At 42.8% G+C, this 16,865-nt stretch overlaps 2 protein-coding genes and 2 pseudogenes across 5 annotated transcripts in view; 1 reads left to right on the forward strand and 3 right to left on the reverse strand.

Annotated features, from left to right (window-relative positions):
- The window catches only part of LOC309656639 (uncharacterized protein), a 208,396-nt gene extending 205,832 nt beyond the window's left edge, over positions 1 to 2,564 (forward strand). For both annotated transcript variants that reach the window (XR_014261456.1, XR_014261461.1), the window contains exon 4: positions 474 to 2,564. The gene's annotated coding sequence lies outside the window, so the exon portion shown is untranslated. The remainder of the gene's footprint in view (positions 1 to 473) is intronic.
- Positions 1 to 16,865, reverse strand: part of LOC309656627 (uncharacterized protein) — a 79,232-nt gene that overhangs the window by 42,554 nt on the left and 19,813 nt on the right. The window contains exon 2 of the mRNA XM_082453245.1: positions 14,761 to 14,887. Coding sequence (XP_082309371.1) covers positions 14,761 to 14,887 — 127 coding nt within the window. The remainder of the gene's footprint in view (positions 1 to 14,760; positions 14,888 to 16,865) is intronic.
- LOC309656642 (heterogeneous nuclear ribonucleoproteins A2/B1-like) lies at positions 2,611 to 4,673 on the reverse strand (annotated as a pseudogene). The gene is made up of 2 exons: positions 3,590 to 4,673; positions 2,611 to 3,158 (listed from the first exon to the last, which is right to left on the reverse strand). The product of its transcript is annotated as a heterogeneous nuclear ribonucleoproteins A2/B1-like (transcript).
- On the reverse strand, positions 3,095 to 3,531 carry LOC309656640 (cytochrome c oxidase subunit 7B, mitochondrial pseudogene; annotated as a pseudogene). Its single transcript has one exon. The product of its transcript is annotated as a cytochrome c oxidase subunit 7B, mitochondrial pseudogene (transcript).

Here is a 16,865-nt window from a genome sequence, read left to right on the forward strand (position 1 = left end):
ATGGTTTTTAGCACCGTTTTCTATCTTGTCAGAACTCTTAACAGCAAACAAGGCAGGGAAACATTACTTCAAGTTTTCAAAAACGAACAGATCAGGCACTTCCCCGGTGGTCCACTGGTTAAGACTTCGTGCTCCCAGTGCAGGGGGCGTGGGTTCAACCCTTGGTCAGGGAACTAGATCCCACATGCTGCAACTAAAGACCCCGCATGCCACAACGAAGATCTCGCGTGCTGCAACTAAGACCCGGTGCGGCCAAATAAGTAAATATTTTTTTAAAAAACGGCAAAAAACAAACAGATCAGCATATAGGCTGCAGCAAGAGGCAACGAGTAGCTATGGCCTTGGCACCTGGGAAGGGAGTCATCATCGAAGGAGGACCAGCATTGGTGTCCCAGGAAGTGAGACATCTAGTCTTTATTTTTAACACGGACATCTTTTGTTCTGGTCAATGCGCCCTTTAATAATTAAAGCAGGGCTTCCCCGGTGGCGCAGTGGTTAGGAATCTGCCTGCCAATGCAGGGGACACGGATTCGAGCACTGGTCTGGGAGGATCCCACATGCCGCGGAGCAACTAAGCCTGTGAGCCACAACTACTGAGCCTGCGCGTCTGGAGCCTGTGCTCCGCAACGCGAGAGGCCGCGACAGTGAGAGGCCCGCACTCCGCGATGAAGAGTGGCCCCCGCTCGCGGCAACTGGAGAAAGCCCTCGCACAGAAACGAAGACCCAACACAGCCAAAAATAAATAAATAAATAAATTAATTAAAAAACAACAACAACAAAAAATAATTAAAGCAGACAATGTGTTTGATAGGCCACAAACAGGCCGTTTTAGTTAGCATAAAATTCGAGTTAAATCATGTATAAGCCCGAATAACTTCCCCATACCTCAATAGGTGAAAATTTCTTTCATCAGCTTGGTGATCTACAGTGTCAGGGCGTGGCCCAGGGCAAGGTCATGGTGGAAACGTGCCCTTTAAGAACAAAGACTCAGTGACACCACCATGTGCAACGCAGGGTCAGACTTGGTCCATGTGTGACCTTTAACAGCAGGAGGCTCTGCCCTTAGTCCAAGCTCCCACCGTTGGGGCTTGAGGTCAGCTACCCAAGGCCCAGAGAGCTTTACCCCATGGGAAGTCAGACCCTGAGGTCCCAGTCTCCCTGCAGAACTGGTCTCAGCACAGCCACTGAGATGTCACAGTTCTCAGGTGTGCATTTTATACTGCAGGGAAATTTATGTCAGATCAGCTTTTAGTCAGTCTCTGTGAATTTTGAAATGTAAAAAGTTATATTTCCTTTTTCACACTGTATAGTGATGGTTGGACAGCTGTGCAATGTACAAAAAGCCACTGAGTTTTACACTTAAAAGTGTGAATGTTATGGTATTTGAACTGTATACTCGTTTAAAAACAAATTATAAGGCCATTATAGCCATGATAACCCTACCTCTTGGTCACCACTAAAATACTTTCTGTCTGGGAATTCCCTGGCAGTCCAGTGGTTAGGACTCTGCAGTTTCACTGCTGAGGGCCTGCGTTCAATCCCTGGTAGGGGAACTAAGATCCCACAAGCTGCGAGGCATGGCCAAAAAAATTCTTAAAAAAAAATTTTTTTTCTGTGTTTGGATTTACCTAGTCTGGACATTGTATATACCTAAATGAAATCATACAATATTGGTCTTTTGTGTCTGGCTTTTTTCCTCAGCATATTTTCAAGGTTTCATTCATGTTGCAGCATGTGTCAGAGCTTCCCTTACTTTTTATGACTATTATTCTCATCCTATGTACAGGTTACACTTTGTTTATCCATTCAGCCACTGATGGACATTCGGGACATTTCCATCAGCCACTGATGGACATTCAGGACATTTCCACCTTTTGGCTATTGTGAATAGTGCTGCAACCAGCATTCACGTACACGTATTTGAGCATCTGTTTCAGTATAGGCAGGAGTGGAAATGTTGGCTCACACGGTTAATTTCATGTTTAACTTTTTGAGGAACCACCAAGCTCTTACCCACAGTGCCTGCACCATTTTACATTCCCACCAGCAGTGTACAGGGTTCTAATTTCTCCATATCCTTGACAACATTTCTTTTTTTTTTTCCTTTAGAATTATTTTATTAAATCATAAATGTACAACAGCTTCTTAACTCTACAGACGCACTTGAATTTTTTTAAAGGAAAAATGTTATGTCTTATTACACCATGATCCTGGCTAATAGCTTTTCAAAACTTTGAGAAAAATCTTAAAAAAGGTTTTACATGTCACCTGAAACTTACAAATTTAACATTATCAAACAAGGAATGCTTCTACACTTACAAAGACCGCTAGAAAGAAACAATAATTAAAAAGCTAAGAAACTGTCTCAAAGGCACATTTTTTTTTACAATCCTTCCTCCACAGTAATGTTATTAAGTAATCCAATCCATTCACAAAATGGCTCTCTGCATCTGCTCTGGTGTCTTCTGCCATATTACTGCATATTTATGCATGACTGAGATAAGAGTTTCCTTAACATTGCTATTTCGATAACCTGAAGCTGTTCTGTTACCTCTGGGCTCTCATCCTCTCGTATTTATACAGTGAAGCCCATGGTAAATAGGAAGAAGATCAATATCGGCTTCTCCCTCCATAACCCCCACTTCCTTCACTGCTTCCTGGACCATAGTTTCTTCCACCATATGGTCCCCCCATGTTCCTGCTACCACCAAAGTTTCCACTCTTCATTGGACCGTAGTTAGAAGGTTGCTGGTTATAATTTCCAAAATCATTGCCATTTCCACTTCCGCAATTTCTTCCTCCATAGATACCACACCCACCCCAGGAGCTCCCACCCTGGTTGCCAGATCCAGAACCTCTACCACCATACCCTCCTCCTCCTCCTCCATAACCTGGGCCACCTCCAAAATTGCCACCTCCAGGTCTTCCTCCATACCCAGGATACCCATCCCTAAATCCAGGACCACGTCCATATCCATCAGGTCCTCCTCTTAAGTTACTTCCTGGTCCAAAATTGCCACCAGCACCGCGAGAATCTCCAAAACCAAAGTGGCCTCCTCTTCCACTTCTAGAACTTTGGACTTCCTGCATTTCTTGTCCAAAGCCTTTCTTACTTCTGCATTACGACCATTGATAGTATGGTATTTCTGCAACACAGTCTTTTTTTTTTTTTTTTTGAGGTTTTCAAATGTACTTTATTTCTTCAATCACGCCATATTTTAATGCTTTTACTTGGCATCAATTATGAGTTGATTTTGAAACAATTCAGTATTAAACTAGCTGGGATGATCATTGTTCTCTCCATTCCTTTGGGGTGACTCTGCCAACAGGGGACAGGTTCCGTTCTATTCCAATTTGTGTTGCTGTATATGCCCATACAGCAACACAGAAAGTGGCTCCACTAGCTAATACAGCATTACCATATTTGTCATGGAAATTAGGTGCCCGCTTCTGGTGCCTCTGCCTTGCCATTGTTTGCGGAATGCTTCGAACTCCGAGACGACTTAGTGCGTTTTTGGCCAAGGGAAACATCGTGAAGCTGAAGACAGAACGGCGGCAACTGCAGTTGCTGACTTCTTTGCAACACAGTCTTATCCACAGGATCATACTTATCAAAAGTAACAAACCCAAAGGCTCTTTTCTTTCCAGACTGCCTATCAGTAATTATCTCAATGGTATCAATTTGTCCATATGCCTCAAAGTAATCTCTAAGGTGATGTTCCTCAGTATCTTCTTTAATTCCACCTACAAACAGCTTCTTCACAGTGACATGAGCCCCTGGCTTTCCAGATTCCCCTCTTGCAAACAGCACGTTTTGGCTCAATCGCTCTCCCATCAGTTGAATGAGGTCTGGCAGCCACGGCAGCATCAGTCTCAGCCATGGATGAAAAAGTTACAAAACCAAATCCTCTTGATCTTTTGCTTGCAGGATCCCTCATTACCACACAATCTGTAAGTTTTCCCCATTGTTCGCAGTAGTTCTTCAAACTTTCTTCTGTAGTTTCAAAGCTCAGGCCACCAATAAAGAGTTTACGGATTTGTTCCTTTTCTCTCTCCATCGCGGACTCAGTCGCTTCAGCCCGATTTCCCGCAGCCGAGCGAGATGAGAGAGATCTCCACGGACGAACACGAACCGGACTCGTCCTGGCGCTGTAGTCAGAACTGCCGCTGCTCTAGGAGCACGTCCACTCTCTGGACCCGGCGCTACTGCTACTGCCACTAGAGCAGCCGCCGCTGCTTTTCTCCTTGACAACACTTCTGGCCATGATTCTAGCCATCCTAGCAGGTGCAAAGTGGTTATCTCATGTGGTTTTGACGTGCATTTCCCTGATGATTAGCGATGTGGAGAAAATTTTCATCTGTTTATTGGCCATTTGTATATCACTCTTGGACAAAAGTCTATTCAACTTCTTTCCCATTTTTTAACTGGGTTGTTTGCATTTTTATTATTGATATGCATGGCTGTTTAATGTGTTCTGGATAATAAAACCTTGTCGCATATATGATTTCCAATATGTTCTCCCATTCTGTGCGGTGTCTTTTCACTCTCTTGATAGTGTCCTTGGATGCACAAAAGATTTTACTTTTGATAAGGTCCAGTTTATCTATTTGTTTCTTGTGTTGCTAGTGCCTGTATTCCTGTCTTACTGGTTGTTTGGCCTGAGGCGTTCAGCACTGGAGTTTCCAGGCAGTTGGATACAGCCAGGTGTTGGTGCTAAGATGAGGACCTCCAGGAGGCCTCACTCCGATTAATATTCCCTGGGGTCTGAGGTTCTCTGTTAGTCCAGCGTTTTGGACTCGGAGCTCCCACCACAGGAGCTCGGGCCCGACCTCCGGCCTGGGGACCAAGGTCCCCGCAAACTGCGTGGGGTGGCAAAAAGAAAAAAGGAAAAAAAAAGGGAGCAGTACAATAACAAAAAATAAAATAAAATTAGAAAGATAAAAAATATATTAGGAGAAATAAAAATATAATTGAAACAACCAGTCACTGGGGGTTCCTCCCATCCCCTTAGGTGTCTGTGGTCCCCCACTGGTGCCTGGTAGGTGCCCTAGTTGTGCGGAGACGCGAATTCCGCGTCCTCCTAGTCCGCCATCTTCCCTATGTGAAGTTTTAAGTGATAATTGTTTTATGCTAGATCTATTTAGAATAGCTTACCAATGTTGAGGGGGTAATTTACACCCTTAGAGTTTGCTACGTTAAATTGAATGATGGGAATTCATTGAATGTCTATGTCATTTCTGAGTAAGATAAAATACTGAAACATTAGTTATTCAATACTAAACAAGTCTAAGTTTACCTACTTTTGCCTTATTATAGAAAACAAAAGATATTTGGATCTATTAGTAAGATACTTTTTACTGCATTGGAAAAGAAATATTGGTATAACAAACAGTTCACGATTGCTTACTTCTTAGTTTCACTATAAATTAAGGTTTCTAAAACTACTAAGATTAATAAGGAAGACATCCTTGTATGCAAGAAAATTAAAAGAGGGACTTCCCTGGTGGCGCAGTGGTTGAGAATCCGCCTGCCAGTGCCGGGGACATGGGTTTGAGCCCTGGTCCGGGAAGATCCCACATAACGTGGAGCAACTAAGCCCGTGTGCCACAACTACTGAAGCCTGCGCGCCTAGAGCCAGTGCTCTGCAACAAGAGAAGCCACCGCAATGAGAAGCCCGTGCACCACAACAAAGAGTAGCCCATGCTCGCCGCAACTAGAGTAAGCCCATGCACAGCAACGAAGACCCAACGCAGCCAATAAATAAATAAATTTATTTTAAAAAAAAGAAAATTAAAAGAAAAATGTATAAGGAATGGAAATGCATTTTGTTAAGGGAAAACGAAGTGACTTTGTCCTAAAGCCAGTTATTTCTAAATGGGAAAGAAAACAAAGGACAAGTAAAATGGACATAGAAAGTTGTAAAAGTTTTGTGAAAAAACGGAATCTTTAGAAAGGATTTTTTTGTGTCGTCAGGACTGGCTAAAATTGGAATAAATTTAGGTGAACAAGTTTTAATATGACGAGTTAGTGCAAAAGTAAAAATTGGTTTTTCTGTTAAAAGAACGAATATTTTTTCTAGTGGTCTGCTTGTGATAATAAGAGATTATAAAAGGTAGACATTATGTTTTGTCAAAATAACCACTATGTTCAATGTTGTCTTTATGAGTTTTGTTTTAGGTACCTCTTATAGCTTTAATTTTCTATTAGCCTTTTGTAATGAATTTTTAAGAAATTTTTTTGACTTTTGGAGGCCCCTACATGCCAATTAAAATAGGTATCCCATTCTGTTTGTTTCACATGGAAGCCCTCACTTTTAAGTGCACTTTCTTTTTAATTCTTAAAAATTTTTATTATTTTAAAAATTTTTATTAAGTGAACTTCTTAAATGATCTTATCTAATTGGAATGTTCCTTATAACAGCCATTGTAACGCTAGGTTTTAATTTCCCTGAGGAATGGCAGCAGTTTGGTAGGACCCTAGCTGCAAATGGAGATTAATATATATTTCGGTTTGGCCATATTTTGGGGCTCCCAAGCCATGTTCTCAGGACACAAAATTTGTAGGTTGTTGTCAGTAAGATTTTGCCATTTTTACAGATATTTATAGCTTCTGGGACCACAGTTCCTAACAGGTGTACTGGAAGGTGGCATGCTTATTAACCATGTGGATTTAAGAATCTTATTTATGTATGTATGTATGTACCTTTCCTCCCTCCCTCCCTCCTTCTACTTCTTTCTTATACTTTCGGTCACTTGGAGTCAAACTAATACCTAAAACGGACAGGCCACTCAGTTGGAAACTGTGGTAGTTTACAATGTACCACACTGCATAGAAATTTTCTTGAGTTTGGCAAGGGACCTTGTACCATTCCAACCCGTTCTGTGACCAACTTCTCCCAACATGGGAGTCTTTGAGTTAGGTGGCAAGTGTTCTAACAGCTCTTAAATTCTTCATCTGTGACCACCAATTTTTGTGGCTTTTTGGTTTCTGAGATCCATGTTAGCAGTAGCCTTTATCTACACAAAACAAGATAAACATGTTCACCAAAACAAACCAACAGCAACCAAGATACACTACTGCAGAAGTCTGTGTACACCACCAGCAATTCCCAGCATGGGGGACTTCCCTGGCAGTCCAATGATTAGGACTCTGAACTTACACTGCAGGGGGCACAGGTCCAACCCCTGGTCGGGAACTAGGATCCAGCATGCCTCAGGGCATGGCCAAATTTAAAAAAAATCCCAGCATGGACTAAATAAGGAGATTCCAGCAAATGGGGTCAATAGACTGGAACTGGGGAAAGGACTGTATCAGCAACTCCAGTAAAGGGGAAATGCAGGGTGCAACTTGCGAAAGGGATTCCAAGCAAGCAGGAGATTGCAGACTGAACTAAGAACTAGGGACTAGGGTTCTGGATGGAAACATCTTCCAGCTCAAGCTGACCCACTAACCCCTGACTGGAAAGTCAATTCAATTGGGAGTACAGCAGAGAGCAGAGCTCAGAAAGGAGAGGAACTTATCCACAGCCCTAAGAAATGGTGAGAAAGACAGTGAACTCGAAAAAAGTTTTGCTGGTACCACACCTGTGTGTGTGTGTTTTTTTAATTAATTATTTTTTGGCCACGCCACATGGCACACGGCATGTGGGATCTCAGTTCCCTGACCAGGGATGAACCTGCACTCCCTGCGGTGGAAGCACAGAGTCTTAACCACTGGACCGCCAGGGAAGTCCCCCGTGCCTCTGTTTCTGGTCATCTCTGAATACCGTTGGAAAGTCCTTTGATCCCACTGCTGCCACCAAATCTGTTAAATAGCAAAAATTCTCTGAGTAAATTTAAAGATCAAATTGGCTTTATTGAACAGTTGATGAACTGGGCAGGGTCCCATCTGGCAAGTAGAAAGGTGCACCATTGAGCTTCAGAAGAGGAAAGGTTTTCAAAAGTGGAAAGGAAATTATTAGCAAAGAATGCATGGTTTCAGGCAATGCTACCCTCCTAAGGGGGATGGAGGGGGCCTATCAAGGGGATTACCTCACTAGTGCTGAGCAGGAAAACCCAGATCGACTGGTTAAAGGTCACACTCCTGGGAAAGATTGAAAGTGCAATTTGGCTAGGTAGTAAGTTTTGGCTTGCTGACATGGGATTCAGCACAAGTGACTACATTTTGGGCCTGATGTCTCCTTTTTTTTAACACATGATGTCACAATCCATACAAGACAGGGAGGCTGCTGTCACACCCCCCACACCCCACTTGGGTTTGTGCCCCATCAGAAGCCCCATCCTGCCCTCTCACAGTTACCAATACCCCAAACTTTAAAAAATCATTTCCTTTCATTTACTTTTAGTTTCATCAATAATTTTTCCTGTTTTATATTGTATGTAAATAGAATCAAATGGTATGTATCATTTTATATCGTGTCTTTTTTTTTAATTAGCTTTAACAGTCCACTTTTTAAATTTTATTTATTTTTTATTTTAGCTGCGCTGGGTCTTCGTTACGGCGCGTGGGCTTCTCTAGTTGTGGCGCTCGGGCTTAGCTGCCCCTCAGCGTGTGGGATCTTAGTTCCCCAACCAGGGATTGAACCTGCGTCCCCTGCATTGGAAGGTGGATTCTTAACCACTGGACCACCAGGAAAGTCCCTATCAAGTGTCTTTTATTCAAAAATGTTTTGCTGTCCACAGCTTGCTAATTTATGCACTTTTATTAATCTATTTTTATGCTTGTAGGACTATACCATTTTCACGTACCGATTCAACTGTTAGCAGCTTTTTTTTTTCACATTTTTGCCACTGGGACCAATGTTTGTAATAACATTCTCTTACAATATGTTTTTATTTTTTAAAACTTGCTTTTATTTTTATTTTTTGGCCACACCACGGGGCATGTGGGACCTTAGTTCCCAGACCAGGGATCGAACCCGCACCCCCTGCAGTGGAAGCTCAGAGTCTTAAGCCCTGGACCGCCAGGGAAGTCCCTAAAATATTTTTTTAAATTGTAATAAAATCTAATAAAATTCTCATATGTTTATCTTCTGCCTTAGTATGCCCTGATCTCAGCTTCATCTCAGCACACTCCAAGTTCAACTGCTTACACTCCACCAATATTCTTCTCCATTGCTCATGAGCTACGTGTCAGTTGATGGCAATACCATCATGCCAGTTTTTCCTGCACAAAATAATAGAGCCACTCTTGACTCTTCCTCTCACCTCACCTTCAAGCCATCAAGAAATTCTGATGGCTCTAACTTCAAATTACATCCGGGCTCCAACCTGGCACATCATTGCCACTGCTACCAACCCGATCTGATCCACTACCTTAAGTGACAACATCCTAGAGTCTATTCTCAGGGTAACACAGGGACTTTGTAAAGCTGCCTCATCTGGCCACTTTTAGGCTCTATGTCACTTATGGCCAATGTCAGTGCACCACGGCAGGTCAGTGCATCAGGACATGATGTGCCTACCCACAGCCATTGCTCTCCTCTCACCTCTGCTGTTCTTGCCACCAGCTCATTCTGCTCCAGAAACACTGGCCTCTGGCTGTCCTTCAAATATCCAAGGCCCACTCCCTCTCTAGGAACTACATTAGTCTGCTTGGGCTGCCCTAACAAAGCACTGGAGACATGATGGCTTAAACAACAGAAACTTATTTGCTCACGGTTTAGGAGGCTGCTGTACGAAATGAAGTGGTCAGCAGGGCTGGCTACTTCTGGAGGCTCTGAGGAGGAACCTGTTCTAGGCATATCTTCTAGCTTCTGGAGGTTGCCAACAATCCTTTGCATGTCTTGGCTTGTGCAGAGATCACACCAATCTCTGCTCTGTCTTTACATGGTGAAGACGTGTCTGTCTCCTGTGCGGGTCTCTGTGCCCAAATCTCCCTCTTTTTATAAGGATACACATCATTGTATTAGGACCTACACCAATCCAATATGACCACATCCTGATTACATCTGCAAAGACCTTATTCCAAATCAGGTTGTGTCAGTGATGCCAGGTGGACATGAAATCGGTGGTGGGGCAGGGGAGGACACACTACTGAAGTCAGTATATACGTATGTATTTTTTTGGGGGGGCTGCGCCATGTGGCATGCGGGATCTTAGTTCCCTGACCAGGGATCGAGCCCGTGGTCCTTGCATTGGGAGCATGGAGTCTTAACCACTGGACCAGCAGGGTTAAGGGTTTGTATATATTTTAATAATACATTTAGGTATCAACTTCCAGTGTTATCTGAAATAGTTTACTCTTCTGCTATAATATTCCCTGGAATGAATGAATGAATGAATGAAACTTCCATCTCCATATCCCTCTCATCCCCACTGTGCTACATTTCTTGGTACTACTGTGAAAGGTCAATGAAATCTAAAGGTAGATATGTTTCTGCTGAATTGTTGTTTCACTGAGGTTAAGGCCGGGAGGTTATGTTTCCCAGGATTCCCGTCTTTACGATTCCAGGTTACAATTCACCAACAGCTTAACTCGTATGAGATCTGGAAGGCACAGTGAAGAAATCATTCCTCCCAGGGTTTGGAACCACCATATACAGACAGACCAGTGCACAGGGGCTTGTTGGGCAACCAGGTAGGAGCTCGTGATCACCAGCCAGGTCAGTCAAGTAAGTTATCAAACCAGACGCCAACTTTTTCTCTTCCATTTTCTAGGGGTCCTGGCTTCCACACGTAACCTCTACAAACCCCCATTGTGGATCAGATTCTGTAGTCAGAAATCCACAGGGTTGGGTTCATCAAACGTGTCTGATTGGGACTGTTCCACATGGGCAGAGCCAGAACTCAGAAAACGGTGCTGGAACTCAGGCTCACCAGGTTGCCATGCATCTCTGTCTCCTGATGGTACAGAAGACCTGAGAATCATGGTTTCCACACTTCTGCTTTCCAGACCTCATGCTTCTTCCTAATCTTAAGAACTTTAACTCAGAACCACTAACAGAAGGACTCTGGATATACAGTTTCTCACCTTACCCAAGCTGACAACACAATTCAGTAGAACTGTCTGGACAGGAGCTTTCATCTTCATGCCAGCAAGTTGCTCTTCTTGACTCAATTATCATGTCCGATTTCCAACCAAGATCATGGACATGAACAGGCCAAATTACAAACATAATCAGATGAGAATGTTATTTTCCAAGATCTTCCACAATTACTAATTTCTGTGAGAAACACAGATATGGTATCTGCTAGCAACAAACAACTTGGAAGACACCCTTTCAGTAATGAAGGTGCAAGGGGAGGGTAAATATTGAGTCAGATAATTCCAGTATCTGTAACAGTGGACCAGGAAAGACATTTCAACAATACAGACCTCATATCATGATCACATACTAGGAAGATAATGCAAAGTAAGAATCAAAAACTTTTCATCTAAAAATTATACCAAGTTACACATGAAAAAAAACAAAAACTGAAAACCACTTATCACCCCTGGGTTCAAAAGACATCATAATGGGAAGTCCCTGGCAGTCCAGTGGTTAGGACTCTGTGCTTCTACTGCAGGGGGCATGGGTTCGAGCCCTGGTCAGGGTACTAAGATCCCGCAAGCCAAGCAGGGCAGCCAAAAAAAAAGACACTGTAATGGAAATGAGGCAAGCTTTATATGACTGTATGATTATTTAAAGTTGGAGATAACAAAATATAAGTAGTACAAATGAAGTAGACATAGAGGGATAGTTATTATCTTAAGTATTCAGATCAGCAACGTGAGCTAGAAATTAATACACTGGGATCCCTATTCAGGATGAGGCACTTACCAAGGCAAAACCATATTTATCTCTGTTAAAAGATTTCTGTTGTGCTCTGAGTTTTCATGTACAAAATAAGTGAAGTGCTGAAGGTTTTCCACATTTTCCCTTTCATAAGTTTCCTCTACAGTGTGCTGCTCACATTACAAGTTTGAAGAGAGAATGAAGTCTCTCCCACGGTCCCTGGATTCAGAGTTTCTCCCCAGCATGTATCCTCATGTGTCCTCGCAGGTTTGCGGGGTACCAGAAGGCTTTCCCACATTGCTGACATTCGTAGGGCTTCTCCTCACTGTGCATTCTTACATGCTTTCGTAAGGACGAGGGCCAACAGAAAGCTTTCCCACACTGTGTACATCTGTAGGCTCTCTCCCCACTGTGCGTTCTCATGTGTCCTCGAAGGGAGGCATGGCGAGTGAAGGCTTTCCCGCAGTGCTGGCATTCGAAGGGCCTCTCCCCTGTGTGTGTTCTCTCGTGTTCCCGGAGGGATGTGGAACAACTGTAGGCTTTCCCGCATTCCATACATTCATAGGGTTTTACTCCGCTGTGCATTCTCACATGCTTTTTAAAATAGCGCTGATGCCTGAAGGCTTTCCCACAGTGCTGACATTCAAAGGGTTTCTCTTCACTGTGTGTTCGTGCATGTTCTCGAAGGGATGAAGAGCAACTGTAGGCTTTGCCACATTCCGTACATTCATAGGGTTTCATGCCACTGTGTGTTTTCACATGTCTTCTGAAGTATTTGGGACAACTGAAGGTTTTCCCACATTCCTTACACATGTAAGGTTTCTCTCCAGTGTGTATCGTCACATGTCCTCCCAGGGATGCAGGATATCGGAAGGTTTTCTCACATTTCCTTACATTCATAGGGCTTCTCTCCAGTGTGAGTTCTCACATGCCGTGCAAGGTAGGAATAATACATAAAGGATTTCCCACATACTTTACACACATGGATTTTCTGTCCATGGTGACCTCTCTCACGTCCCTTAAAGGATGAAGGACAAGTGAGAGCTTTTCCAGATTTCTTACACTCTGAAGACTGTTTACTACTGCCACTCTTCACATATCTCTTAGATGCTCTCCCAGCATCCTGATGTTTTTCGGGTTTCTCTACAATGTCTGTTTCCCCAGGAGGATTAGGCACGAGACACAGCTGTAGGCTTCCCCACATTCTTCACATGGATGTTTGTGTCCAGGGTGAGATCTTTGATGATTCTTCTGGAAAGAACGATCCCTGAAGGCTTTTCCACACTTAGTGCATTTATAGGGCTGAATTCCAGTCGGATAACCCTTATGCACAGTAAGATGTGTAATCTGGTTCAGGGTTTCTCCACATTGATGACCTTCATTACCTTTGCAGAGATTCTCCACCAAACCATTTCTGTTCAAAATGGGAAGAACAGTATTAGGGATTAATGATTATAACTGATTTCTTCATTAATGATTTATTGATGCTCTTTCATTATTATTTTCACTATGTATTTGCCATTTTCAAGGAATGGGTATGTTGTAGGCACTATCTGCATTGTGACAACATGTAACAAGCTTAATGCTCTGGCTGAGGGCTCAGATGGAGCCATAACGTTCTGTGTTTTCTTACATACAGGGTCTCCTGGTCGTTGTTTCCAACTGAATTATGTTTCAGATACCTCACATTTATGAAAGTATTCTCTTGTGAAAATTTTCTAAGTACAAAATTGTTTAGCTAGGTTTATACCTTTTCTTTAGTTTCAAGTTAGTCTAACAGTCTGCAGAGATCCGCCTTCCCCTGTAGCTGTGCCACTCACCTGAAATTCCTCTCCTGGGTTTGGTGACCTCGGATGTTATGAAATATCCAGTTTTCTCCAAAAATAGAACAGGAATCATTTCTTGTGCATCTTACTATTTCTTTTCACTGCATAGTTCATTCTCCAAAATATCCCATTGAGGACTTGATCCACTGGTTTTAACTTGAGGGCAAGAACCTGCAACAGTTGGTAGCATAACTAAATTCTCGGGAAAGAAATGGTGGGATAAAGGAAAGAAAAGAGACCATATGCAGATTTCTTTCCATTTACTGACCCAAAAATGTAAACAAATTTTATAAGGAAAAATGGACATGGGAACAAAGAAAAACTCTGAGGACCCTGGCTATTTGGAACTTTGGCCATCGTACTAAAAATGAGTCAAAGTGGCAGCTTCTTCACTAAGAGATACTTCAAAAAGAATGGAGACTGATGTCGAGATCAATATTTTCAGAGAAGTAAAGTAGGAAGGAACTGGGTAAAATGCACATTCCCAAATGCTCCCTTTGTAAGAGGAGCTACAGAAAGACTTCCCAAGTGGGCAAGGATGGATGAAAACTCCAAGAGGGAAGCCAGGTTAATGACAAACATCACCTTCTCAAAGACAGAGTCATGTTTCTAACAGGTATGTCCAAATATCGCTCCCTTATCCAGAACCTGCTCCTCCTGAGAGGTGTGCCCTTCTGGTGATCACAGGCACAGAGGCCCTAGACGAAGCCTATCTCCACTGACCCAGCTGCCACTGGGAGATCGGATGTGTGTGGCTGCTGTCCTGCTCGTGGAGAAAAGCTCCTCATGGGGAGGATGGAGGACCACAAGCCATCCATGAGATGGGCCAATTCTCTGGTCCTCAAGTCACTGACAATGGGTAAGTGTGAGTTTATTGCAGCAAAATTATCACGTCAAATGTATACTGATCACAGTTTAACTTTCACAGGGTGAAAACCATAACGCTGCTCTCACTGCCCTAGGTGACACTGCAGACTACGCTCACATTTATAAAATTCGGGACCCTCAGGACTCTGATCAAGAGTAACAAAAAATCAATCAATACAGTAAACTTCGTTTCATGGAAAAGCTACCTGACCCTAGGTAGGTTTCATGAAAGGTTGGACTGTGTCTGTCTTTTTTCTAACATGTTCCCATCCTTGTCCCTAATAAGAAAGGACAATTGTAAGAAATATTTGTTCCCTAAAGACTAAGTGCAAGGAGGAAGCCATCCTCACCCACGGAAGCCAGGTTCCTGAAGGTCTCCAGCATCACGTCTCTGTAGAGCTTCCTCTGAGCCGGGTCCAGCAAAGCCCACTCCTCCACGGTGAAGTTCACAGCCACGTCCTCAAAGACCACCGAGTCCTGAAACAGCCACAGGTTCTATGTCAGCAAGGTTCCCTCTTCACCCCGTGTGTGGGAGGATGCGGAGGCTGACAGTCGGGAACTGGACTCAATTCCTAGGACTCCTGAGCTTACACTCTTGTGGGAAATGAACACACACAAGCCAATCAAATGCATTTTACTCAGTGATGGTAAGTGCTGGAAACTGAAGCAAAGTGTAACAGCAATACTTGATAAAATACTCACACACACATAATTAGAAAGAATTGTTTTTACTGAAAGAGTATATCCTAAGATATGGTAAAGACTGAAAATGAAATCATCATTCAGATAACATGGAATGGATACCTTGCTTGGTCAAAAGTTATTACTACCTTGTCACCTCCAAGAACCAGAAACAGAACGTCAGTGCTGCTGGATCTGAATAACGCTTAACTTGAAGGCAACAGCAGCAGGGAGTCTGGTCTAGCCCCCTCATATCCGAGAGAGGCAGAGATACAACCCCCTGCCAGGATGAGATGGACACTAGGGGTATACAGGCAGTCCAGGGCCCAGGGCCTGGCACATCCACTGGGTAGAAAAGGCCTGGTTCCTCAGGAATCTGTCAAGCCAGCAAAGCCTCTCAAATAAATAACAGAGTGCTGAGAATTCAAGGAAGAGGCCCCACAAAACGAGCTGTTGAAGGATCTAATGGTAATGGAGTCAAATTGACTTTCACAGGGAGAAAAAAGAACCTAATTATTATTTTTGGAGAAATACTGGGGACTTCCCAGGTGGCGCAGTGGTTAAGAATCTAAGTGTCAATGCAGGGCACACGGGTTTGAGCCCTGGTCCTGGAAGATCCCACATGCTGTGGAGCAACTAAGCCCATGCATCACAACTACTGCGCCTGTGTGCCACAGCTACTGAGCCCACGTGCCTCAGCTACTGAAGCCTGAGTGCTCCAGGCCCACGTGCCACAACTAACCCTAACCTTATTTATAAGCCCACATGCTACAACTACTGAAGCCCGTGCACCTAGAGCCTGTGCTCTGCAATGAGAAGCCACCGCAATAAGAAGTCACACACCTCAAGAAAGAGTAGCCCCTGCTCACCACGACTAGAGAAAGCCCGCCTGCAGCAACAAAGATCCAACACAGCCAAAAATAAATAAAATTTAAAAAAAAAGAAATATGGGACCACACTGTGCTGATGATACAAAGAGACAATTACAAAATTAAAAATTAGAGATTTTTTAAAACAAAAATATGGTCTCAAAATCTGAAGGAAAAAAAAATCCCCACAACATAAGCTACAAAGAAGGCAAGGTTACTTCAACTAGGGTTGCAACTGGGTTTGCTAATCACACACCTGATGAGAGGCTTGTATCAGAAATATATTTTAAGAACTCATATGACAACAATAAAAAAAATAAAAGATAAGAATATAAAAAGACAAATAATACAGTTAAATAATGGGGCAATAAATGTGAATAGACAATTCTCCAAAGAAGATATACAAATGGCCAGTAACCATATGAAAAGATGCTCAATAGCATGAGTAATAGGTGATCCATATACAAAATTGAATTGTGGAGAGACATTTCCCAACCCCTTCTATGAGGCTTGTATTATCCTGATACCAAAACAAGAAAAAGACATCACATGTAAAAAAATCTACAGAGCAGTATTCCATATAAATATAGACAAAAAAATTCCTCAACAAAATATCCACAATCCAAATCCAGAGGAATATAAAAAGTATTCAACACCATCACCAAGAGGGATTTATCCCAGGAATAAAAGTTTGGTTCAAAGAAACAAAGCATTGGTATCATATACCTTATAATAAAGAACAAAAACCATATGATCACCTCAATAGACTCAGGAAAATATCTGTCAGAACATCACCTTTTCGTGATGTTCTCCTCTAAGTGGAAAAGACCACAACTAGAAATATAAAAACCAGAAAGGAAAAGTTTCACTGGTAAAGTCAAAGATAAAGTAAAGGTAGTAGATCA

The sequence above is a fragment of the Balaenoptera physalus genome, assembly GCF_965194825.1.
Source record: "Balaenoptera physalus genome assembly, chromosome: 3".
Taxonomy (NCBI): domain Eukaryota; kingdom Metazoa; phylum Chordata; class Mammalia; order Artiodactyla; family Balaenopteridae; genus Balaenoptera; species Balaenoptera physalus.